At 60.6% G+C, this 24,166-nt stretch overlaps 2 protein-coding genes and 1 long non-coding RNA gene across 4 annotated transcripts in view; 2 read left to right on the forward strand and 1 right to left on the reverse strand.

Moving 5' to 3' along the window:
- On the forward strand, nucleotides 1–15,190 carry KCNH4 (potassium voltage-gated channel subfamily H member 4). Its single transcript, XM_051824972.2, has 16 exons — nucleotides 1–275; nucleotides 2,349–2,582; nucleotides 2,868–3,014; nucleotides 3,120–3,247; nucleotides 4,041–4,284; nucleotides 4,691–4,848; nucleotides 7,654–7,861; nucleotides 9,028–9,222; nucleotides 9,542–9,741; nucleotides 10,622–10,871; nucleotides 11,415–11,659; nucleotides 12,229–12,267; nucleotides 12,362–12,714; nucleotides 12,981–13,087; nucleotides 13,625–13,701; nucleotides 14,795–15,190. Exons 1-16 carry the CDS (start codon nucleotides 200–202, stop codon nucleotides 15,188–15,190), a joined length of 3,057 nt encoding a protein of 1,018 aa, XP_051680932.2. The 5' UTR covers nucleotides 1–199.
- LOC138846076 (uncharacterized) lies at nucleotides 5,128–18,848 on the reverse strand. Of its 2 annotated transcripts, XR_011383471.1 has the most exons (4): nucleotides 18,113–18,845; nucleotides 12,917–15,498; nucleotides 12,003–12,145; nucleotides 5,128–7,802 (listed from the first exon to the last, which is right to left on the reverse strand). It is a non-coding gene; the product is annotated as an uncharacterized lncRNA (long non-coding RNA). The 2 variants fall into 2 exon arrangements; XR_011383470.1 differs by having other exon boundaries at nucleotides 12,003–15,498; nucleotides 18,113–18,848.
- Nucleotides 17,774–24,166, forward strand: part of RAB5C (RAB5C, member RAS oncogene family) — a 25,852-nt gene continuing 19,459 nt past the window's right edge. Inside the window, exon 1 of the mRNA XM_002719392.5 lies at nucleotides 17,774–17,932. The gene's annotated coding sequence lies outside the window, so the exon portion shown is untranslated. The remainder of the gene's footprint in view (nucleotides 17,933–24,166) is intronic.

Consider the following 24,166-nt stretch of genomic DNA (forward strand, 5'->3'; position numbering starts at 1 on the left):
AGGGGGGGGGAACAGCGGCGACGCGGAGCGGAGCCGAGAGCACGGGGTTCAGAGCAGAGAGGCGGCGGCGGCGGCGAGAGGGAGGGGAGCAGGCAGGCGGGCGCATGGGGCGCCGCGGCCCCGCCGGCAGCGTGCCCCCTCCGGCCCGGCCGCGCTGAAGGCTCGCTGGCTCCGCGCCTAGGACCCGCGACCCGGGGCCATGCCGGTCATGAAGGGGTTGCTGGCCCCGCAAAACACCTTCCTGGACACCATCGCCACCCGCTTTGACGGCACGCGTGAGTGGGGCGGACCGGGTCGGGGCTGGAGGTTCGACTTGGAGGGGCCAAGTCTCCACGGGGCTGGCCCGGGTCCCCTGGATGTGGTGAGATGCGAGCCGAGCGGAGAGAACGGAGTTGAGGGTCTAGGACCGCCCGGAGCCGTGGCTAAGGCACAGGGCGAGAGCGCTCTGCGAGGGGGAAGGAGGGGGCCCAGAGCGCGGAGTGGGGGCACGGGGAGGGGGTGTGACTCGAGGCAGAAGACGCTCTTTGTGCGGCGACGGAGGAGGGGCCTCGGGAGCCACCCACTCCCGGGCCGAGCTTTGCCGGGGGCGTGGGGGGGGGCGGGTAGCCGAGGCACGGGTGGGACGAAGAGGCTGGGCGTTCTAGGAGCTGCTCCCAGACGACTCCAGCTGCACGTCCCTCAAGCAAACAAAACAAACAAACAAACAAACAAAAAGGAGCAAAGACCAGGCTTCGGCAGGACCTAGTGTGGATTAAGGTCGCTCGCCCCATCCCACCAGGGCTGGGTCCCAGGTTCAGCACCTCGGACAGCCGCACCGCTCCTTCCCCGCCTCTTCTCCCGCCATTCCCTCGTCCTACTCTGGAGCAGAGATCCCCTCCCAGACCCCTCGGGAGCCCTGGCCGGGAGCTGGAGGGTGGAGGAGCGGTACCCGAGGGCGGAAACCGAGCCAACCTGGCTCTACCCGCCTCTCCACCCTCCCTCCACACACACCTCCCCCGTTTCCATAGCACCCATCACCAGGGAGACGGGCCCTGGGATGGGAGAAGGAGGCTGTGCCCAGGGCTCAGAGCCTCCCAGGCACCCTCAGTGTCTGTCCCTATCAGCCGCCCCACCCCCGGACAGTCATCCTTCCTAGTGCCCCAGAACTGGTTGTGTCTGAGGCCCCCATAGTCAGCTGCAACTGTCCCTGGGCGGCCCACAGCCTCCCACTCACTGGAGCCGGAGGGAGCCAGCTCAGGTTCTGTTGCTGCTGGGGGGTTGCTGGAGCTGCACCCTCCGTGCCTTCTCCTGTTGAACTCTGAGCCCTGGGGGACAGATCCCCTGAAAATGGCTAAAGGAATGGGAACAAGCGGGCCTTCCCTGGGAGGCAGAGGATGAGGACTGCTCATCTCTGTGTCGTCCCCGCAATAAGAAGACTTGTGAGTTTGGCTACTCTCTTGTCTTGTGGTTTCCTATCAGTACAATAGGTGAGATCGCCAGAATCTTTGCCCTGCTCACTCTGCCGTAAGACAAGAGGGTGATGGGGCAAACGTCAGGGAGTCATCTCACCTTCTCAGAGTCCTACTCCCTAGGCACCAGGATTTGTGGTCCCCAAGTTAGCTGATGTCACTCCTGCCACAACCGTGTCAGGAAGGTGTCTTATGACGCACTTGGCAGAGAAGGGCCAGAGGGCTAATTAACTTGCCCAAGGTCACACAGGAGAGGGGTTTTGGAGCCTGTTTTTAAAAGAAAAAAAAAGTTATTTATTTGAAAGACAATTTTACAAGAGAGAGGGAGAGAAAGAGAGATCTTCCATCCACTGGTTCATTCCCCAAATGGCCACGATGGCCAGGCCTGTCCAGAGCCTGGAATTCCATCTGGGTCTCCCATGTGGGTGGCAGCACTTGAGCCATCCTCTGCTGCTTTCCAAGTGGAGCAGCATCTGAAGTGGAGCAGCCGGGACTAGAACCGGTACTCATAAGGGATGCTGGCGTTGCAGGCAGTGGCTTAGCCCACTGTGCCACGACGCTGGCCCCAAGCCCATTGCTTGCCATGCTATGCTGATTCCTACAATTAGGTCTCACCGGCCGGAAGGCGGGAGATGGACCTCAGGATCTCTCGGGGTTTGGTTTTCTCCTCCAATTCCCCGTGGTGGTCCTTGCCTCGGTTCTAGGCCACCTCTGAGTCCTTTCTCTTTGTCATCTCCTCTGATTCTCCTTTCAGAATATCCCAAAGAGGGTCAGGAGCCACAGCAGAGCCTGGGGCGCTTCTGGCTCCGACCTCTGGCCACCACCTGGGGGAGGCACTGCCCACCTGGAAGCTCGCTCCCCTCCTGGCCTCGTCCTGATCTTGACCACTTCCTCCCACAGACAGCAACTTCCTGCTGGCCAACGCACAGGGCCCCCGGGGCTTTCCCATCGTCTACTGCTCTGACGGCTTCTGTGAGCTCACTGGCTACGGCCGCACCGAGGTCATGCAGAAGACCTGCAGCTGCCGCTTCCTCTACGGCCCAGAGACCAGTGAGCCAGCCCTGCAGCGGCTGCACAAGGCCCTGGAGGGCCACCAGGAACACCGGGCTGAAATCTGCTTCTATCGCAAGGATGGTGAGGGGCCCTGCAGCCCTGCCCAGACACCAGTCCTTGCCCAGAGTGCACTGGGCACAGCAGCAGCCTGGGTGCTGGTGCCCACGCTGCCACAGGCTGACCGTGGGACTGAGGTCATCCCCGACCCTCTCTGGGCCTCGGCTCCCTCTTCTGGACAATGAGGGAGTCAGCCGACAGACTCTGGGGTTCCAAACTGCGGCCAAGCCCTCTGCCGGTGTCCGGCGCCCCGGGGGCATCAGAGAGAGCCGCATGCTCACTGCCTCCTGCCTCTCTCCACGTCCGCAGGCTCGGCCTTTTGGTGCCTCCTGGACATGATGCCCATCAAGAACGAGATGGGGGAGGTCGTGCTATTCCTCTTTTCCTTCAAGGACATCACGCCCCGTGGAGGCCCAGGACTTGGCCCCCCGGGAGGCCACGGGGACAGCAATCATGGTAACTGCAAGGCTGGGCGGAGGCAAGAAGAGTCAGAAGTCCTTGCCCAAGGACACAACCTTTCAGCACGGGCCCGACTCACCTCCACGTCCTTCTTCCCCACAGAAAGCTCCCTTGGCAGGAGGGGAGCCGGCTTGAAACTGCGGTCCGCCAGGCGGCAGAGCCGCACCGTCCTGCACCGACTGACCGGCCACTTCGGCCGCCGGGCCCAGCCAGGCATGAAGGCCAATAATGTGAGTCCCATTCCCATCCCAGCCGCTCCCAGGTCCCCCCGCCTCAACTCTGAGACCCCTCTGCTGCCGCTGCCCCCCCCTTCCCTCCCCCCGGCCTCCCTCCAGGGCCTGTGCACTGCCTGGCTCCAACCCGTGTCCCCCACAGCTCCTTCCATCCCTACTTCCCTTGCTACCCTAGATGATTGACATTGCTCCGCTCTGATGCTATCACGAGGGCGGGGCTCTGGCAGCACTCACAGCACCCACGCCAAGGTGATAGGGTGAAGCCACAGCTGCTATGGGCCTAGGGAGACAGCCCCCGTGGAGGGCCTGGCCTCTAACCCCGTGCACCCCTCCTAAGACTCTGCCACAGCCAGAGGGAATCTCCTACCCTCTGTGTAGTCTGTCAGGCTGCAAGGAATGGGGAGGGTTGTGCCAGCCTCCTCTTCCCCTGGGACATATGAGCCCCCTAAAAGCCCCCCAGGACCAAGGAAAGACTTAATGGAGAAGTTAGCGACTCCTCAAGCTAGGGCATGCAACTGATATGTTATAATTCTCAAGGAGGTGAGGGTCAAACCTTAGAAACTCCCTCTCTCAACCACATTACGGGTGCACAGGGTGCCTGGGCAGTAGCCTGGCAGGAGGGGGCAATGCCAGACACCAGCCTCTGCGCCCCGCCCCTCCCCTCCACCTCCGCTCGCAGCCACCTTCGCAGTGCCCGCTCCCCACCTCCCCCATCCCCTGCTTCTCCCTGCCCCCAGCTGTGGCTCCTCTGTCCCCCGAGTGTCCCCAACTGCCACCCCTCTCCCTTTAGAACGTGTTTGAGCCAAAGCCATCAGTGCCCGAGTACAAAGTGGCCTCCGTGGGGGGGTCCCGCTGCCTCCTCCTCCACTACAGCGTCCCCAAGGCCATCTGGGACGGCCTCATCCTCCTCGCCACCTTCTACGTCGCGGTCACTGTGCCCTACAACGTGTGCTTCGCGGGGGATGACGACACCCCCGTCACTTCCCGACACACCCTCGCCAGCGACATCGCCGTGGAGATGCTCTTCATCCTGGGTCAGACTCTCCGCCCGCATCCCCTGCTGGGTGGCCTGGGGCGATGCCCTCAGCCGAGCCCCACTGCACCTCGGGCCTGCCGGACCCGGCCTTTCCAAGCCCATCCCTTTCTGGGGTTTTAAGTCCCATGGTCCACGTGCCCAGCCCCCTGCCCCCTGCATCCTTCAACCTTGTGGCCTTTCTCCCCGAGGTCCAGCTGCACGCCCAACCTCTCCCTCCCATTCCTGCCTCCTGCTCCATTCGGGGTCTCCAAGGTCTGTCCCCAGCTCGTCCAGTCCCAGGGCCCTTTGGCCTGAGTTTTCAGGCTAACCTGCCTAGCATGCCAGGCTAACCTCCCTAGCATGTCAGGCTAACCTCCCTAGCATGTCAGGATAACCTCCCTAGCAACCACCTCTTGCACCCCCAGATATCATCCTGAACTTCCGCACCACCTACGTGTCCCAGTCTGGCCAGGTGATCTCCGCCCCTCGCTCCATTGGCCTCCACTACCTGGCCACCTGGTTCTTCGTTGACCTTATTGCTGCTCTGCCCTTTGACCTGCTTTACGTCTTCAACATCACCGTGGTGAGTGACCCCTGTCTCCCCACGCAGCCGCGCCTCCCAACATCAACACAGCCCCTCCCATCAGGGGACTGACCACTCAGACACAACCCTTGCCGCCAACCCAACTGCAAGTATCCATCAGGCACCTGCTGTGGCCATGACGCTGGGTTAGGCTCTGGGGAGGACCAGAGAGGGTCTGCACTCTGGGGAGCTTGGTGCATAATCAGTGAGGGAAGCCTAGACAAATGCAAAACTAACTATGGCTACCAAGGCGGTGTTGGGCCAACGCCAAGTGAGTGGTGCTTTTCACATTTTTTATTTAACAAACAACCGATGAGCATTTAGCTGTCTGCAAAGCACTATGTGGGGCATGGTCACTGCGGAGCATTGCACAAGGATTCGGCTTGCCGGCAGCTTGGCTGGGAAGGGGGTGTGGCCGGGCGGCGGGGGGGGTGGGGGGTGGGGGGGGTGGTGGTGGCGAGCATGGGGAAAGAACAAGTGAACAGGAGCGGAGGATGGGGCCCAGACGGTGCTAGCTGAGGGCTGCACTGGCCTTGGAGCACGAGCACGTGTGGAAACGACCTGAAACCCAGCCAGCACCTGTGAGGCCATGGCAGCCGAGTCGGGCAGAGGTTGGGGCAGTCTGGGAAGGAAGGGTTCCTGAGGGAGGGGGGAGCAGAGCCTGACCTTGAATGGGGTGGAGCTGAGGAGGGAGGCGGAACATTACTGGAGCACAGTTAAGTCAAGAAGAGGGGGAAAGACTGTGTGTGTGCGTTGTGTGTATGTAGCGGGCAGGGCGGGGCAGGATTCGGAGGCAGACAAGGTCAGGACCTGTGTCCTTGCAGTTCCCTGGAGGTGCCCTGAGTGGTCTGCTGTGGACCCAACCGGCGGAGTTTGAGTTCAAGGCGAGGCAGTCCTACCCTGTGTCCCCAGACCCCCTTGGCTGTTGAGAGGGGAGGTGGAGAGCAGTTTCCTTGTGTGCTCTCCTTGCCGCTCCCAGCTATAGCAGGAAACCACCTACACGCAGCCAGATTTAACTAGCCGCCGACGGGCCGCGGGCCTCTTCTCCTGGCTGCGCACACGTGTGCGCACTCCCCCACACGTGCAGGTGTGTCCGTGTGTCCGTCTGCCCTCCAGCCATGCTGAGCCCAGCTCTCCATGCCTAACCCAGAAATACACCCACCCCGCTGTGCCCACAGGCAGTAACAGATGGGCAGGTGGCTGTCCTCAGGGGAGAGGGGGAGCCACGGAGAGCCCCGTTCTCCCTCCCCTGGGACCTTTGGGAGCACTTTATGGTCACTGTGCTTGCACACACATCATCGCACGGGCGCCTCACAGTAATGCGTCAGGGAGGATTCTCTTATCCTTTTTCCGAGGTAGATGCAGAGGCTCAGAGAGGTTAGGTGACTTGCTGAAGGTCACACAGCTAGCAGTGGCATGCAGGAGATTAAAGGCAGGTCTCCGGGCTCCATTCTTTCCCACGTATCACCCTGCTTCCCAGGTCAGCACGTTACCGAGGGAATGGCCTGGCTCAGGTTCTGATGAGAGGCAGCGCTGGGGGCTGGAGGGAGGCAGAGCAGACAGAGGGTGAGCAGGCGCTGGCAGAGCTGTGGACTTGAGGGCAGGCCTGTGACCTTCCAGTTCGAGCAGAACGAGACGGGGCTGGCGGTGTGATGCAGCAGGTTTAGCTGCCGCTTGCCACACCAGCATCCCAACTGGGAGTTACGATTTGAGTCCTGGCTGCTCCAGCTCCCTGCTAATGCACCTGGGAAGGCAGCAGAGGATGGCCCAAGTCCCTGCCACCATGTGAGAGACCTGGATGGAGTTCCTGGCTCCTGGTTTCAGCCTGGCCCAGCCATCTGGGGAGTGAACCAGTGCTTAGGGAATCCTCTCTGTCATTGTGCCTTTCAAATTAATAAATCTTTAAAAAGAGAGAGGGAGGAGGGGCCCTAAGGCAGAGACGCCCAGGTCAGGTGGCTGGGGAAGCCCTGAAGGACTCAAGTTTAGAGCCAGGAGCTCCGGGGCTGGGTAGGCAGCGAGCCCTGGAGAGGGTCTGTGTCGGGAAGCCAGGGCACCTGCTTTCCAGCTCCTTCACCTAAAACTGGACCACACGGCTGGAGGTGGCTCAGAAAGAGAGTGTGGCTGGGCTGTGGGAGATGGCCCTGGACGCCCTGCAGGGGCAGTGGGGACCTCCTCGCCAAGTTCCTCAGGGGCCGCCCTGGAGGATAAGCCCTCCTGTCTGCTCCTCATCACCAAGACTGGGAGAGCTGAGTGAGGGGCGAACAACCATAATGACACCAGTGGTCAAGGTCACGAAGCAAACATTTGCAGGACATCACTGGCATCGTCGGCTCCATCGGTCCCCAGCGCAGCCAGAGCTCTGCTCTCCTTCCCTCTGCAGCTGACCCACAAAGGGAAGGGTCCCCCCTCCCCCCCACCTGCAGGCCTCTCCGCTGGCTCCTCCTTTCCTTGGCCTGTGACTTTGAGCATGTCACTAGTCTCTTTGAGCCTTACCTTATTCATCTGCAAATTGGGATGAGTGATGATATTTTTGTTCTCTTTTGCTGAGAATTACAATTGCTTAGGACAGCACCAGGCCCACACAGAAAGTACTCACTGAACGTCAGCCACTGTTTTACCGCGATCCTTTTCCTCTGCGTTTCTGAGCCATTTTCTCAGGACAGCAGCGATGTCTTTCCTGCTGCAGCCTCCCTCCCTCGGCTCCAGGGTGTCTGGTGGGGAGGCCCTGGAGGGGGCCTGGGGGTGGAAGGGCCCTGAGGAGCAGTGCCTGCTGCCAGCACCCCCCTCCCTCCCTCCCTCCCACAGACCTCGCTGGTGCACCTGCTGAAGACCGTGCGGCTGCTGCGGCTGCTGCGGCTCCTGCAGAAGCTGGAGCGCTACTCGCAGTGCAGCGCGGTGGTGCTCACGCTGCTCATGTCCGTCTTCGCACTCCTTGCCCACTGGATGGCCTGCGTCTGGTACGTCATCGGGCGCCGGGAGATGGAGGCCAATGACCCGCTGCTCTGGGACATTGGTGAGCCACCGACCCCGGCTTTCACCCGTCCTCCCCCCCCCCCCCCCGCTGTTGCCGCCACGCCCCGTTCCTCCGATCTTCCAACACGCAGCCTTTGAGGGGATCGCATTGCCTGTTAGAGCGACACCTGTGACAGGCACCTGGAGCACAGCATGGGTGGCACTCTGATGGGGGAGGGGTGCTGGGGCAGAGGGAAACTACTGGCAAAGGCTCAGGAGCCTCGCCTGTCCCCTCCCTGCCCCCGTCAAGCCCTCCTCCTCCTCCAAGCTTAATGGCCACTGGCCAGGAGCCAGCCGCAGGCCTTTAGTGTGCCCTGGAAGGCAACACATTCCGTGGGCATTGTCCCAGAGCTTTCCTCTGCCCTACACCTAGCCCAGCCCATCGACGCCACCTCTCCAATCTCCCTCCATTCTGGTGGCTCCGCCTTCCCAGTCTACCTCCACTGCCGTCTGTTTCCTAGGCTCCCGCAGTAGTTCCCCCCTCGCCCCCCCTCATCCCCACCCAACCACCTCCTCCCTGCAGCCAAATCGGTCTCCAAGCGTCCAGGCTGACCTGCCACACCCTGCCTGGACTGTCTCAGTGCCCACCCCTCTGCGACTCCAAAACGCAGTCCACACCTGCCCTTGCCTCCTCCCAGGCCCCACTGCTCACCCACTCGGGGCCTCCAGCTGTCCTTTTCCTCCCTGGACCCCTCCCTCCTTTGTCTCCTTCCCTTCCTTCACCTGGGTGACTTTTCCGCTCCCTGCAATCTCAGCTCAGAGGGCCTGTCCTAAGGGAGCTGCCCGGGCCACAGGCCCCCTGCCTGTCAGGATCCCTCCCAGCCTCCCCGCTGTGATGGCCTATTTCAGGTCAGTTCCTCCAGACTGTAAATCCCACCAGGCAGGGGAAGTGTCAAGGCCAAGTCGCAGCTCCCAGGATGCAGGACGTGCACAAACATGAGGGTTCAAGGGAGTTGGCGGCCTTGGGCTGAACTGTAACCAGTCCCTGGTGGCGCGGAGGCCCGGCACTAGGCTCCTGGCATTTCTTGTGACAACCGGTGCCTGCCCGTGCACCGGCCGCGCCTATGTAAACACTGGCAGCTTAGGTCAAGCTGAGGCAGCTCTGGGGACGCAGGCTCCGAGCGCTCTGCAGCCCGGGCCCCCTCCCTGCCTCCCTCCGCCTCCCAGGCTGGTTGCACGAGCTGGGCAAGCGACTGGAGATGCCCTACGTCAACGGCTCGGCGGGCGGCCCGTCCCGGCGCAGCGCCTACATCGCCGCTCTCTACTTCACGCTGAGCAGCCTCACCAGCGTGGGCTTCGGCAACGTGTGTGCCAACACGGACGCCGAGAAGATCTTCTCCATCTGCACCATGCTCATTGGCGGTGAGGCCAGGCCTGCTCCGCTCCGGGGGACCCGGGGACCAGCGTGCACGGGGGGAAACTGAGGCCCTGAGGGCGCGGTGCCCACCAGGTCCAGTGGCGCCATTCATTTTCTTGCTCTCCCACTTGGTGCTGTCCCCGGGGAGGGCACAGACAGGCACAACCTTTTAGTAAGGGGTCTGGGACACCCGGGTTCAGGATCTCACTGGGGTGTGGGGGAGGGGGGACGGCAGGCGCCTCCCCACGATCCCAGAGGGCGGCCGGGCGCCCGTCGGTGTGCGGGCGCAAGCGGCCCCTGACCCTGCGGTCGCCTCCCTTGCAGCGCTGATGCACGCCCTGGTGTTCGGCAACGTGACGGCCATCATCCAGCGCATGTACTCGCGCCGCTCGCTCTACCACAGCCGCATGAAGGACCTCAAGGACTTCATCCGCGTGCACCGCCTGCCGCGGGCGCTCAAACAGCGCATGCTCGAGTACTTCCAGACCACGTGGGCCGTCAACAGCGGCATCGATGCCAACGAGGTAGTGCGTGTGGCCGCGGCCCACTCAGCTGGGAATAAAGCAAAGGGGGCCCAGGGAGGCCAGGTGCTGTCCATAAGCGGTGCGACGCGTCCACCCAAACCCACATGGGTGCGAAAGCTGAAAAGGGGTCCAGGCCTCTGCCAATGCCATCTCCGGCGACACCTGCTGTGGGCCAGCCTTGGGGCTGGAGCCAAGGAGCTTAGCGATGACTGCGCGAAGCCCTAACTCCCAGGGAGACCCCACGGTGGTGAGCGAGGCGGACTGGGAGAGGAAGACCTGAGCAGCCAGTGGAACTGTGAAGGGCGATGTTGGGACAGTGGGTGGACCTCATTGCGTCTGGGCCCAGAGGAGGGGACGTGGAAAAGACAAAAAGAAATCGGCCTGCTAGTAGGGACACAGGTCCGGAAGTGTTGACGGAGAACACGGGCGTGTGATCTAGGAAGCTGGGAGTGGTTCAGTGAGCCTTGTGTGTGTCAGAGCTGGGGGCTGGGAGGGGGGGACGGGAGGGAGTGTGAGGGAAGAGACTGGGAAGGCCGCAGGCCCCGCCCCCGGGTAGCCTTGGTTTTAGATTTTTATCTTGGCAAACTATTTAGGCTGGGGAGTGGCAGGTCTGGGAGGGTGGATTGATGAGCTACTTCTGAAGGTAAGATCCCTCAGCAGTAAACAGCTGGGAGGAGACCAGGTCCCTGCCCCAGAAATCGGGTTGGAAGGTTGACACCTCAGCAGGCAAAGCTGAGGTTAGACTTCCTGAAGGCCTGGAATGGGTGATCTCAAAGCAAAAGGCCCATGGAAGCACTCTCCTTGGAGATTAATTCAGCACGCTTGTAGACTCAGGGAGTACATGCAGGGGGATGGCCAGAATGCCCTATGCCCCATGCAGTTACTGCGCGACTTCCCGGACGAGCTGAGAGCTGACATTGCCATGCACCTGAATCGGGAGATCCTGCAGCTGCCACTGTTTGGAGCAGCAAGCAGGGGCTGCCTGCGGGCCCTGTCCCTGCACATCAAGGCCTCGTTCTGTGCCCCGGGCGAGTACCTGCTGCGCCGTGGGGACGCTCTGCAGGCGCACTACTACGTCTGCTCCGGCTCACTCGAGGTGCTGCGAGACAACATGGTGCTGGCCATCCTGGGTGAGGACCCCCACTGACCCTCCTGACCCTGGATCCCTCCCCAGAGGCCAGCAGTCTAGGAATAGCATACCCCAGGGGGTACCTGGACTTCCTGTGGAGGAGCACTCTCTTGGTCCCTTTACCCCTTGCCCATCCTCCCCCAGCTGTCCCCCTAGCCTCCTCGGCCATCCCTCACCCTGCCCATGACCGTCCCCCAGCTCAGGCATTTCCCATTGCTCCATCTCCTAACTCCATTGGCCCTCTCCCAGTTACCCTAACTTCCAGCGACCTGAACCCTGTAACAGAGTCCTCTGTCTCATCATTCTTTGTCCAGCATCGAATTCCACCGATCTTTCCTCCTGCCCTACTGCCAAGCCCAGTCTCCCTTCCTTAGCAGTCATGGATTGTTCTCCAACTCCATCGATTACGTCCACCAGCCCCAGCGATGGAGCTGCCTTCAGTGACCTGAGCCTCTACACACACTGGCCATGCCTCAGACCCACTGACCACCCCCTGCCGACACCCCTCTGCCTCAGCTGACTGTCTCTGCCCCTTGCCCCGCAGGGAAGGGGGACCTGATTGGAGCAGATATCCCTGAGCCAGGGCAGGAGCCTGGCTCAGGGGCAGGCTCGAGTGGCGTGCTGAAGACCAGCGCCGACGTGAAAGCGCTGACCTACTGTGGCCTGCAGCAGCTGAGCAGCCGGGGGCTGGCTGAGGTCCTGCGGCTCTATCCTGAGTACAGAGCTGTCTTCCGGGCTGGCTTGCTCCGGGACCTCACCTTCAACCTGCGCCAGGGCTGTGACACCAGCGTATGTAGGCCCCGGGTGGCATCCACCCCCTCCAAGGTCCCTTCCTTCCAAACAGCCCTCCCCTGGCCCCGGAGAGCCTTGTGCGTCTCCTTCCACCCTGGAAACACCATCCCTCCACCCAGGTGCCCCTTCCGTGCTTAGCATCTCCCAAACCCACCACCCCACCAGCTGTCAGCCCTGCGGGCCACACCCTTCCTACAGCCCCACCGACCCATCCCCTGCAGCCTCACCCCTTCCAAGGACCCTCCCTTTGGGAACAGACCCCATCCTGGGCTCTTCCCGGAAGTCCCTTCCAGACCCGGCATCTTGTCCTGGGGCTTCCTCTCCTTTCCCCCAGTGCTACCTGAGCCCATGTTGCTGTCGGCTCTGGGCCAGGTCTGTCCATCACACGTCACACACAACGCCTTCATCTGCTGCGATGTCTTCATTCCCACTCTGCCACTCGGGATCCCTGGCAGTGGGCGGTGTTTGACTCAGCCCGGGACACTGTGGGGGGGAGGGAGCAGGAGGGGCTGCCCCAGGGGAGCGGGGCAGTGGGAGCTGACTCGAACCTCCATCTGTCCCCACAGGGCCTGGGCCGCTTCTCCCGATCCCCTCGCCTCTCCCAGGTACCACTGCCTGCCCCGGGGGCTCGGCCTGCGCTGGGGAGAGGGGTGAGGGGAAGGCGCTGTCGGGTGACATCAGCTGCCCCCCTGCCCGCAGCCACACTCCGAAAGCCTCGGCTCCTCCTCAGAGAAGACTCTGCCATCCATCACGGAGGCCGAGGGTGGCGTGGAGCCGGGGGGTGGTCCCCGGCCACGCCGGCCCCTCCTGCTGCCCAACCTCAGCCCAGCACGGCCTCGGGGCTCCCTGGTCAGCCTTTTGGGCGAGGAGCTACCCCCGTTCTCAGCCCTTGTCTCCTCTCCTTCCCTGTCCCCGTCCCTGTCCCCTGCCCTGGCTGGCCAGGGCCACAGCCCCTCCCCTCACGGCCCCCCCAGGTGCTCTGCTGCCTGGAAGCCCCCCCAGCTCCTCATCCCCCCACTGGGAACCTGTGGACCTCCGGACCTCAGTCCCCGGTGAGATGCCAGCCTCCCTTGCCTTCCCTGTACCCCCACTGGCTTCCAGAACCTTCTATGGGCTCCATCCCCAGCGTTCCAACCAGCGCTCCTTCCTGTCTCTGCCCCACTTGCCGGCCCCACGCTTCCAGCCACCCTTGCCACTCCGCCCGCTTTGCCCGCTGCATTTCCCCATCTCCCTGGCTCCGCCGCCCCCACCCACCTCTGCCTGCTGTGCTCCGGCCCTTGCCTCCCATGGTGCTGATGAGCACTGCCCGGGTCCCCAGGATAGTGGATGGCATCGAGGATGCTGGCAGCACAGCTGAGGCCCCCACGTTCCGGTTCAGCAGGCGGCCTGAGGTCTCGAGGCCTCGCTCGCAGGCGCCCCCTACAGGTAAAGGCCAGCAGTGGTCTTGAGCTCACAGTCCTGCATCTGCCTGCTCACGGTGGGGGCCTACCATGTGGCAGGCACTGGACGGGGATACACAGATAAACCAGACCTGGCTCCCGCTCTTGGTGAGCACCCAGTCTGGCGGCAGCAGAGACACCTGTGTACACAGGTAAATGATTCCAGAACCGGGTGCCAGATGCCATGACTGCGACAATAGGACTCTGGGAGGAGGGCAGGGTGTCCCTGGCGGTGCCTCCTGGAGGATGGGGTGCTGAAGTTCTTCGTAAGGGCAGGTGGGATCTTGGAGGGTGGAGCAGGGAGTGAGAAGCCCAGGGCTGCTGGGCTCTCAAGCTGCAGGAAGCTCCAGGCCAAGAGCTGGAGGAGGGATGCAGCCTAAGGCGCTGAGTTTCCCACCTCCCTGACCCGCAGCGTCCTCAGCTTCCTCTCCCCTTGCGCTCTGCCCTTGAGCTGCAGGCTCAGGTATTCGCACTCCCTTAACTCCCCTGCATTCTGCCCCACCTCCTCCCCTTCCGCCTGCAGGGACCAGGCCCGGCCGGGAGCTGGCCACCTCTGAGGCTGAAGAAGTGAAGGAGAAAGTCTGCAGGCTGAACCAGGAGGTGGGTGCCCGCTGGCTCCTGGCCGCCAGCCTCTAGAGCACCAGCCCGGGACGGGAGACGTGTCGGGGTCTGGAGCCACAGTCCCCAGTGCAGACATTCCTGCTGGCTGGGTGCCCTTGGGCAGGTCCCTGAACTCCACCTACAGTGGGGCAAGATGCGTGTGTCCTCCCTGTTGTGAGAAGAAATGAGAGCGTGCCTGTGCCTAGTCCCATCCCTGGCGCCTTCCAGGTGCTTAGTAACACTCGGCTCCCCTCCTCCCAGCTGGCTGGGGGTTTCCAGCCTGAAAAGCAGCCCCTGCTCCCTTCAGCCCTGTGGTGGTCTCTCCTGCTGCCCAGCCACCTGGAGATGAGTGCTGAGCAGATGTGGTTGGGGGCTAAGGGCAGGCAGGGAGGCTGGGAGGAGGGGACCCAGAGCCTAGCATCGGAACCCTGGCCTGGAGGAGGCGGATCCTGCCCGCCTCCACCCCCACCCCCACCCCAAGGGACCTCAGCCCAGCCCAGCCCAGCCCAGCCCCAGGGCGTCAGTGGCCTTCCCTGATAAACAGCAGGCATCCCAGGGGGCAGGGCCAGCTAAGTTCAGCAGGTTGAGGAGGAGATGAGCCCTGCTCCTGTTCAGTGCCTGGGGCGCCCACAGTCCTGCAAGGCCAGTGGTTCCCAAGCCCAACTGTCCGACTGTCCGCGTCCGAACCACCTGAGAACCTCTTTACGAACACACACGTTCCTGGCCCTTCCCAATATGGAATGCCTGGGGAGGGGACAGAAATCTGCATTTTGACAAGTGTCTCAGTGGACTGTGTACTCCTTGAAGTTTGAGGGCGCTTGGTGAAGATGCGGGAGCCCGTGGCATGGAATCCCCGAGAGAGAGCAAGGCTGCGCCTGTCGCCTCACGGCCTCTTTGAGCGCACGTTTCCATGTCTTGGGTGGTGGTGAGGGCAGAGTCAGCCATAGCTGCTGCCCCAAATCTTCTCTGGAAAGATCCTGGGGTCTTCACAACCTAGGCCCACATACCTCCTGCCCTGCCTCTCCCCTTAGAAAGGGCTTTGTAAACTGTAGAGGGGGGTTCCCAGTCGTGGGACTTGCTGTGTTTTCCACAGATCTGCCGCCTCAACCAGGAAGTGTCTCAGCTTAGCCGGGAGCTGCGGCACATGATAGGCCTGCTGCAGGCCAGGCTGGGGGCTCCAGGCCACCCAGCAGGCCCGGCTTGGCCCCTACAGTTTCCTTGCCGCCAGCAGAGGCCGCCATGCATCTCTCCATGTGGATCGGGACCACCACCTGGCCTCCAAGATACTACACTTGCTGAAGTCCACTGCCCGGCCAGTGTGGGAGCAGCAGAGGTGGCGGCCACGCCCCTGGACCTGAGGCCTTCCATGCTGCCCCCCTGCCCCTCAGAACATGACCCTCTGGGACCCTCGCCGGTGCCAGAGGGCCCAGCCCCATCCCCACGCCTCCCAAGGCACAGCTTCCGGTCCAGATCAGACGCGTTCCACTGACCCTGGCTCCGGGGCTCAGGCCTGTCTGGGGCGGGCATTGCTGCCTGCCATCCAAGGAGGAGCTGGGCCCCTCGGCCCCCTGCCTGGAGGTCAGCAGCCACCAGCTGGTCTGGGCGGCTCTGGGTTCTCTGGACTTTGTAACCAGGTGTGGCTTCCTCTGACCCTGTCCCCTTCACCGAGCTTTTCCCGATCCTCGTCCTCCGTGAGCAGGGCCACCCAAGGCCGTGGGATCCAACCGGCATGAGATGCACCGCAGTGCCCGCTGGGCTGGGCAGGCAGACGAGATGTCCGACTCTCGACCCTAGGACCTGCAGGCAGGTAGAGATGCCAGAGCAGAGGGGAGGGGTCGGGACCCCAGACCCAGCCTGGGAGGCGCAGGCTGAGGCAGCACCAGTAGGATCCTGGCATCTCCATAGAGAGGGATATGCCGCAGGATTCCGGCTAGGAATAGCTCAGTGATACTGAGGAGCTGGGCCAGGCCCTCTGCTGGAGACTTAGAGGTTGGCGTCACCTCCGCAGGGGTTGGCGGGAGATCCTGGCTGGCATTCGGTGCAGGATGGAGGGGTCCACCGCATCCTGCAGGCCCCCCCCCCAGGAGACAAACTGATGGCCCCAAATATGTATTCTAGGGCTCTTTTTTTTTTTCAGCGTTTTATCCAAAATATGAATTAGTTGCCATATTAAAAACAGGCCACACAGAAATCCAGATGTTGCAACTTTGAAATGCTTACGACGCAGCCTGGGCCAACATTCCTTTCAGCGCTGAGCAGGGCTCAGTTGACAGACGGGCGCTGTCGTCTTCAGAGGCGAGCTGCAGCCTGTACCCCGTTCCTGAGCACCCCGACACCCAGCTGTTTTCCCTCATGTGAGCCCTGGCTCCTGTGGGTACTTGAGCTTGCAGCCCCTGCCTTCGAGAGTGTCCCCAGGTCCCTGTGCCCAGAGGAGGGTTTGGGGCCCAGTGATGTCCACGCCTTCGAGGTCTGCCAACTGCCCTGCTTCTGTCTCTCTGCAGGCTGTCACTCCACTCAAGGTGGTCCCTTCTGCTGCCAGCCACTCTGAACTCGCTCAGCAGCGCCCCCTGTCCGCCCTCCGCCGCCAGCCTCAGCTCAGCCTGTTCTCTCCCTTCCAACACGCTCTCACCCAGGACCTGGACGCCTCAAAAACCTGCCTTGATCTCCAGCTGTCCTTCAGCACCAACATCCTGGTCTAACTTTTGGATAGGAAATAAACTTTATTTTTGGAGTTGCTGGCTCCGGCTTCTTCTGAGAGCCACGGCTATGGAGGAGGCAGCCCGGCAGCCACTCCCTCACCATACCCCAGAGCCCTGTTGTCACCTCCAGCAAGGGCAGAGGAGCCAAGCAATCCACTTGGCACCACATTCACGCCACCAGGGGCCCCAGGGATGAGGAAGAGACCTTAATGAGTCACCACGGGCCTGTTATGTGCCCTCCTCCCCCCCTCACCAGATACACGTATGTGGGAGGGACAGAGTCCTGGCTCAGGCCTACCTCCAGCCTTGGCAAGGAGTGCCCAGGGGACTCCCTACCCTTCCTACCCAGGGAGGGGTTGCTGGGCTCCGTGCAGCAGGCGCTGGGAGAAGAGCTGGGCACCAGCCAAGCTCCTGGTGGGAATCTCACCCTGCCCCATGCCCCCTGCCCTCCCAAGCCCTCCCAGCTTTCACTTCTCTGATGGTGGCTGCCAGGAGGAGGGGAGCTGTGGATGTTCTAAAGAAAGAAGCACCTGCTAACCAGCTGCAGCCAGATGTGCAGCCAGATTCTGCAGCTCAGCCTCTAGGCTACGACGGGTGATGGCGGCTGTCACAGACAGATTCCATAGGGCTTTTGGGTAGCGTCCCTGAGGAGTGAGAGGAAGAAATAGGAGAGGTACTGGCTTGTGTTGGGAGGTGAGGGGCTGAGGAGGGGAAGGGGGGGCGGGGAGAATAAGGAGAAGTGGCCCTAAACCTGAGGGAGAGGCGTCGGAAATGTCTCAACCTACGTGGGGGTGGGGATTCCAGCTGAGGCAGCAGGTATCCAGCTCTGTATCTGCTTCCAGTCGGGTGTGGGGAGGGGTAGAGGGGCAGAGGTGGTTCTGTGTGTCTAGGGACCAGCCCAACGCAGGAGGGTTTATAAAGCGCCCCCTTCTATGTCACCTAGCATCCCAGAGCGCCTTCCCCATCACACAGTGCCCCCAACTTCAGGAAGCGTGGCCAGGGGCTGCTCCCAGTTAGCGAGTGCACGAGACCCACGCGGCCTCCCGTACGAACTCATTCACATCACGTTTGCCCCCTCCCCAGTTCTACACACACAGTCGTCTGCCCTCTCCCATCGCTCCGCAGCCATTCGCCTTCCCTCGGGGCTCCTGGAACCCGCAGTGACGCGATTAGCAGCCCAGGCCGGCTCCGCCTCGCCCCAGCCGGCTCCACCCTAAGGCCAAGTCCCAAGCAGGCGACGGCTCCGCCCAGTGCTGCGAACTACAAGTCCCGCCGTCCCTCGCTCGCTCTCTCCCGCCTCTCCCGCGACCCTCACCGGCACCGCCTATGGGTCGGCCAGGAGGGCCTCCCATTGGCTTCTCCGCCCTGTCAGTCACCTGGGAGTAAGAGGGGCGGGGCGGAGGTAGAGATCCGGATCCGGAGCGGCTGAAAGGCGGAAGTGGAGGCCGGAGCCTGGGACACCGCCGGGGGGGAGAGGAGCGAAACCTGTCCGAGCCCCGTCCCCAAGTAACGCCGCCGTCCCCGGAGCCGCTGTGAGTGTGCCTGTCCTGGGATCCAGTGTCTCTCCAGCCCAGTTGCCTTTGCGGGGCAGCCCTTCCTTCTGCCCAGCCCTATCTTAGGGGGATACTGACCCCTCCCCCGACCCGTAGCCCCTTCTTAAGGCGCTCCGCAGGCGTCAGGCCACAGGAAGATCCCTTCTTTCCTCGACTTACCTGCCCTTTGTGAACCTTGGGGAAACCCCTGCGGCTCTCCTCTGGCCTGTCCAGTCCAGTCGCGGCGGAGAGGGACCCTGAGTTCCGCTCTCCCTGCTCCCAGAATCGGCCGGTCTTTGCCAGGTGTGCAGGAACCTGCCCCTCTTCTCCCGTAGAGGTGGCGGGGAGGGCTGTCTGTCGCCGTGTCCCCCCCACCCCGGTCCCACAGAAGCAGTTGTCCCCCGCCAGCCCTGGAGAAGTCTTGTCTCGATTTCCTTTGGGGGAGGGTGGTCTGGGGGAGGCGACTCCACGCGCATAGAAGTGTGTGTGCTCCCACAACTCCCGACTCGTTCTCCCTCCTCCAGCCAGAGAGCCAGCCAGGACCTCAGCGGAGTCTGGGGCGCGGGGCACTCCTTGGGAACGAGCAGCCTTCTTGTTTTGTCCCCGCTGTCCCCCGGCCCTGTCCTCTTGAGTGTATCTCTCTTCCTGCCTCTGAAGAATTCAGCTGAGGTTTGCTCAATGCTAGGTCAGGGTGGCTCTGCCCATTCATTATCTTCTGGCTCCCCTACTCCTCCCCCTCGGCTCCAGGCTCAGCCCTGTCCTCCCGAGAGCACGTGAGCGGTTCCCCAAGCTGCCTCTGCGGGACTGCCTTGTCCGCTGGGCTGTAGAGGAGAGAATAAGCCCAGAGAAGTGAGGAGCTGGGGCTTGAAGGACCGTTTCTTTGCTGCTCCCAGACACACACACTCGACCGCCGCCCCAGCAACAGGTCCACCCTCACCGGGGCCTCGCCTCAGTCCCCGGGGCTTGGACGTACTACAGACCAATGAGTCGAGGGCACAGTGGCAGTCTTGGGTTCTTAGCTAATTTCTGTAGCAAGAGGAGTTCCCAAATCTGCTAGAAAGGGCTGCCCTCCCCTCCCCCCGGCTGTTTTGCCATAGGATCCTACTCTGTTGTTTAGGAACTGGGTGTGTGAAATGGCTGCTGTCTCAGACCAGGCTAGACCGTTCTGTTACGTGGCCAAAGTACAGGCCAGAGACTACCTTAATGAGGAGCAGCTTGCCTGAGGCCAGGACTGACCCTTGCTATCTGCAGGGGAGGAAGGGAGGAGAGCCCCACGCTGCCGGAATCGCCGGAGCTCCTGGTGTTCCTGGGCCGCCCTCACTGCCCTTGGCTGCTGCTTCCCAGTGTTAAAGGTGTTTCTGCTTTGAGATCTTTTTTGCTGCTCTGGACAGTTGCTAGTGTGTGGTCCCTACAGTCTTTTGAGCTCGGTCTTGAACGCACTTGTTTCACTTTTTATTGGACAACAAAGCAAAACTTCCTTATTGGGCTCAACAGCTGGATCACGAGCCCTGAGCCCGTGTGGGCTCCTTGGAGACTTTGTCCGCCCTCCTCATCGGACCTGGTGGGGCTGTGGGGCTGAGGGCAGGGCCGCTGGTTCTGACGGGGTGGGCCGTGGCTGGCGGAGCGCTGCAGCAGTGCAGGGATGAGGCCGAGCGGCCGTCCGAGGGGTTCTTCTTTGCGTTGCAGCTCTGACTCGGAAGCAGGCTTCGGGAAGAGCAGCTCCCTGTTCAGAACAGTGGGGAAGGCTGTACAGCTCTGGGTGGCTGTGTAGCCACTCTGGCCTCCAAAAATTAAAGCATCGTAACAGGACGAACCCTGCCTGGCAGAGGGAGGGCTCTGTGTGGGGCAGAAGCCCCTCCTCTCTAACATGTTCCCTCCTTCCCTGGGCCCGTCACAGCGAGCTGGCCTTTTTTCTGCTGCTATACTACAGGGTGATGGTAACTGCTAATTGCTTTAGGTCATTGCAGAGTTGCAGACTTCTTTTCACACACGTCCCTCACACGTTCCTTGGGAGGTAGTGAGATTTGCATTTCCACATTGGAGATGATGCCTAAGACCACGCGGTTAGGAGGTGATGGCGCTGAGGCTTGGGATCTGGGCTCAGATGTGACCTCGGCCTTCCCTAGTGACTGGCCCTTAAATGAATGAACAGGTAGGGTGAGCATCAGGGGCACAGTGCAGGCTCTGAGCCCCTGCACCATCCTTGTCCCTGGCGCTGCTCTGCTTCCCATCTCTTCCCCCATCTTCACCCCGGCCTCCTGGCCTCCTCCTTGGCCCCCTGTGCTCTGCCTGCAGGGGCCCTGACAGGAGTTGGTGCTCTGCAGGGCCCAAGTTCGCTGACATCTGACTGCCGTCAGTTTCCTGGGAACCTGCCGGCTGATGGTTGGAAAGTGAAAGTGAAAGCCACTGGGCTCGGGGGCCTCCTGGGCCCCAGTGAGGGCGGGAGGGCCTCCGGCTGCCCTGCAGTGCTGCCCGAGGTGACGCGCCTTCACTTGAATTTACTGGAAACAAGGAGGTCAGGAGTTCAAGTTCAGCCCTACCAAGCAAGTGCTTCTTAGAAGAGGCTTCTTCCTGTAACCCCTGCCCAGCACACACAGAGGCGGTGTGGTGGGATGGGGGGCACTAGGGCTTTGGAGTCAGCAGGTTCTCCGTTATCTGGACATCTGGGCTCCCCCACTACCAGTGGTGCGACCTTGGGCCAGTTGCCTGACCTCGCCGAGCCTCTGCGTCCAGTACATTGGGGACACTACATATCTAGCACAATTGGAAACAAGGTCAAGCTCAGAGTAGGCTCTCAGCAAGCAGCGGTTGCCTCAGGTGGGTGTCAGTGTTTTCAAGGAGCCTCGTCATTCGTCCCTAGGAGTTGACTTCGTCCCAGGTATCTGCCGTGGTGTCTGCTACTTTGCTGGGTGCTTCACCTGCTGTCTCGCTTCGTAGATAATTGGACCAAATTGGTGTGGAAGTCCCATTTTACAGAAGAGAATGCTAAGACTGAAACCACTCCCAGGACTCCCGGGCTACAGGATAAAGGAGTCTTTGCGTCTTCTAGGCACTTCTGTCTTACTCAGTCATCAGCATTTCCAGATTGAAACAGTCCTGACTCTAGTGTGGATTGGAACACACAGTTTGCGTGAATTTAAGCTAAAACGGGAAACTTGCAGACAGTATTTTGGTTGTAGCAGGCTGCTTTGGGTTGGAGTCCCAGATGTGCAGGGCTTTCCATATCCTCTGTCCTGCCTTGAGCCAGGGGTACGTGTGGGTGGCTGTTTGAGAAGCACTGCTTCAGGTAGGGTTTTCATAGACTGCGACATCCCACATCCAGGTAACATCTGGGTAACAGTGTTTTTGATAACCTTGGCGGAGAAGAGTTGGAATTATTTTTCTTTAAGGATTGATTTATTTGAAAATCAGAGTTACAGAGAGAGGGAGAGACAGAGAGTGAGAATCTTCCATCCAGTGGTTCACTTCCCAAATGGCTGCAACTGCCAGGGCTGGGCCAGGCCGAAGCCAGGAGCCAGGAGCTTCTTCTGGGTCTCCCACATGGATACAGGGGCCCAAGCACTTGGGCCATCTTCCATTGCTTTCCCATGAGCGTTAGCAGGGAGCTGGACAGGAAGTAGAGCAGCCAGGACTTGAACCGGCATCCATAAAGAATGCTGGCTCTACAGACAGTGGCTTAATCAGCTGCACCACAGCACTGGCACCAAATTGGAATATTTTTTAAGGAGTCCTCTTCATTAATAGTCTGGTAAAATAAGGTTAATTTTCAAAGTAAATAGGCCCATCTCCTGTATATAGGAACAGTAATACAAATACCAGCAAAACTTTATTTAGTTAGTTTTGTTATTATTAAAGATTTGTTTATTTTAGATGAAAGGCAGAGCTAGAGAGAGGAAGAGCTAGAGACAGACTTTCCATTCACTGGTTAACTTTCCAGATGCCACAACACCTGGGGCTGGGCCATGCCAAAGCTCGGGGCCAGGACCTCCCTCAGGGTCTCCTACATGGGTGGTAGGGGCCCAAACACTTGGGCCATCCTCCACTGCTTTCCCAGGTACGTTAGCAGGGAGCTGGCCAGGAAGTGGAACAGCCAGGATGCTGGCATCACAAGTGGCAGTTAACCTACTCTCACACAACACCAGGCCACTTCATTTATTTTAAGATTTATTTATTTATTCAAAAGACAGAATGACAGAGAGAAAGAGAGAGAGAAAGATCTTCCATCTTTGGTTCAGTTCCCAAATGACTACAACAGCCAGGTCTGGGCCAGGCCAAGACCAGGAACCAGGGACTTCATCTGGGTTTCCCACATGGGTGGCAGGGGCCCAAGCCTGTGGTGCCTCCCCAGGTACATCAGCAGACGGTGGATTTGAAGTGAGTAGCCGGGACACAGACGTACCCTATCATGGATGTAGGCATCACAAGTAGTGCCTTAAACTTCTGCACCATACCAGCCCCTTTCTTTATTTTTTGACTATTTGAGAGGCAGAGAGAGAGAGTACGAGTGAGCACTGATCTGGCTCACTCCCCAAAATGCTTGTAATGGCCTGGGTTGAACCAGGCTGAAGCTGGGAGCCAGGAACTCGATTTGGGTCTTCTACTTGGGTGGTGGGAATGCAACTGAGCCATTACTGCTTTCTCCCAGGGTCTGCATCAGCAGGAAGCTGGAATTGGGATCTGGATCTGAGAGTCAAACCCAGGTGCTCCAGTGTGAGATGCAGGCATCCTAACCGGTGTCTTAACCGCTAGGCCAAACCTGCCCCAAGCTGAACTTTTGAGCATTGCTCATCGTGTGCCTAGTCCTCTTCTGAACCCTTTGCACTTTCATTCAATCATACAACTCCAGGAGATCGGTCCTGTGTCTCATCCCCATGTTATAGTGGGAAACCGTGGGCTAAGCAGCAGAGCAGGGCTTAGAGTTGAAAGTCTTGTGGCATAGTGAGTTAAGCTGCTGCCTGCGATACCGGCATCCCATATGGGCGCGAGTTTGTGTCCCGGCTGCTCCACTTCCCATCCAGCTACATGCTGATATGCCTGGGAAAACAGTGGAAGATAGCTCAAATTCTGGGGCCCCTGCACCGCATGGGAAACCCTGATGAAGCTGGCTCCTGGGCTTTGACCTGGCCCATCCTGGCCATTGCGGCCATTTGGGGAGTGAACCAGTGGAGGGAAATCAATCAATCAATCAATCTCCCCCCCCCCCCACCTAGCTCTGCCTTTCAAATAAGTAGGTAAATCTATTTTTTCTTTCTTTCTTTTTTGTAAAAAGAAAGTCTGGGCTTGTATCATTGTGCAGTACTGCCTACCCTTGCCTCATCTCAGGGCTGAACGTAAGTGTTGCCTTTGCCTTCATCCACCTCGTCTTCCTGGACACCATGTCTCCCTACTGTCCTCCCAAAGCTCAGCTTGAACGTCACGTCCTGTGCCATGCTTTCCCCTGCCCCAAGAAGGCAGAGGGCCTCTCTCGGTGAGCCTTCTCAGTGCTGCTGCATTGTTCCTTGTCTGCCTTCTCTGCTGCATGAGCCTTTAGGGGCCCATCGTGTCCTCTCTTCTCTTTGTGTGTCCTGTGTCCGGTACCTACGCCTGGTACTCAGCGTCGTAGGCCCCCACTGAGGTGGTTAATGGAAGGAGCAGCCATTCAGACCCACCCTTGAAGCAAATGCCTGCCCACTTCCTTTAACACACGCTTCCTAAGCGCAGGTGGCTTGGACGTGGCAAGCTGGGATCCCCAAGCTTGAGCTGTGTCTGAGGTTGCTCACAGAGAGGGGGAGAACACGGTCAGTGGAGAGATGGCTACAGTGTAGCTAAGTGGGCTCCAGGTCACAAGCCACCTTTCCAAAGGGAAGGCTCTCCAGGCTTCCACTCCCAGTGAAGTTTCCCAGGAAGAGGCGGGCATGGCCTTGGCTGCCCAGGGCCCTGTGACCCCCTTCTGCAGGGTGGGTCTCTGGTCTCCAGACAGTATACTGTGCCTCTGCAGTTGTATGTGTAAGGCACTGCCGACCCCCGGCCAGTTCCTGGGAAATCAGTTGAGGTGAATGTAACTGGTGCAGGTACGTGCCTGCGTGGGGCTCGTTCTGGAGGGTGAGGCTGGTCTCAAGAAAGGGGCGGTAGCTGCTGTTTAGACCAGTGACGAGTGAGAGCAGCCCTTCCTGTGTAGAGCACAGATGTGGCTTAACCTCTGTGCTTGCAGAATTTGGTACTGTCCTGTGTTCACCTTGAGATTGCTGGTCTGGC

This window comes from Oryctolagus cuniculus, chromosome 17 (assembly GCF_964237555.1).
Source record: "Oryctolagus cuniculus chromosome 17, mOryCun1.1, whole genome shotgun sequence".
NCBI lineage: Eukaryota > Metazoa > Chordata > Mammalia > Lagomorpha > Leporidae > Oryctolagus > Oryctolagus cuniculus.

Excerpts from the sequence above, each read along its gene's own strand:
- KCNH4 (XM_051824972.2), top strand. The coding sequence starts at position 200 with ATGCCGGTCATGAAGGGGTTGCTGGCCCCGCAAAACACCTTCCTGGAC. Across the intron at positions 4,285-4,690 it reads GGAGATGCTCTTCATCCTGG|ATATCATCCTGAACTTCCGC; the intron begins GTCAGACTCTCC and ends TTGCACCCCCAG. Across the intron at positions 12,715-12,980 it reads CCTCCGGACCTCAGTCCCCG|GATAGTGGATGGCATCGAGG; the intron begins GTGAGATGCCAG and ends CCGGGTCCCCAG.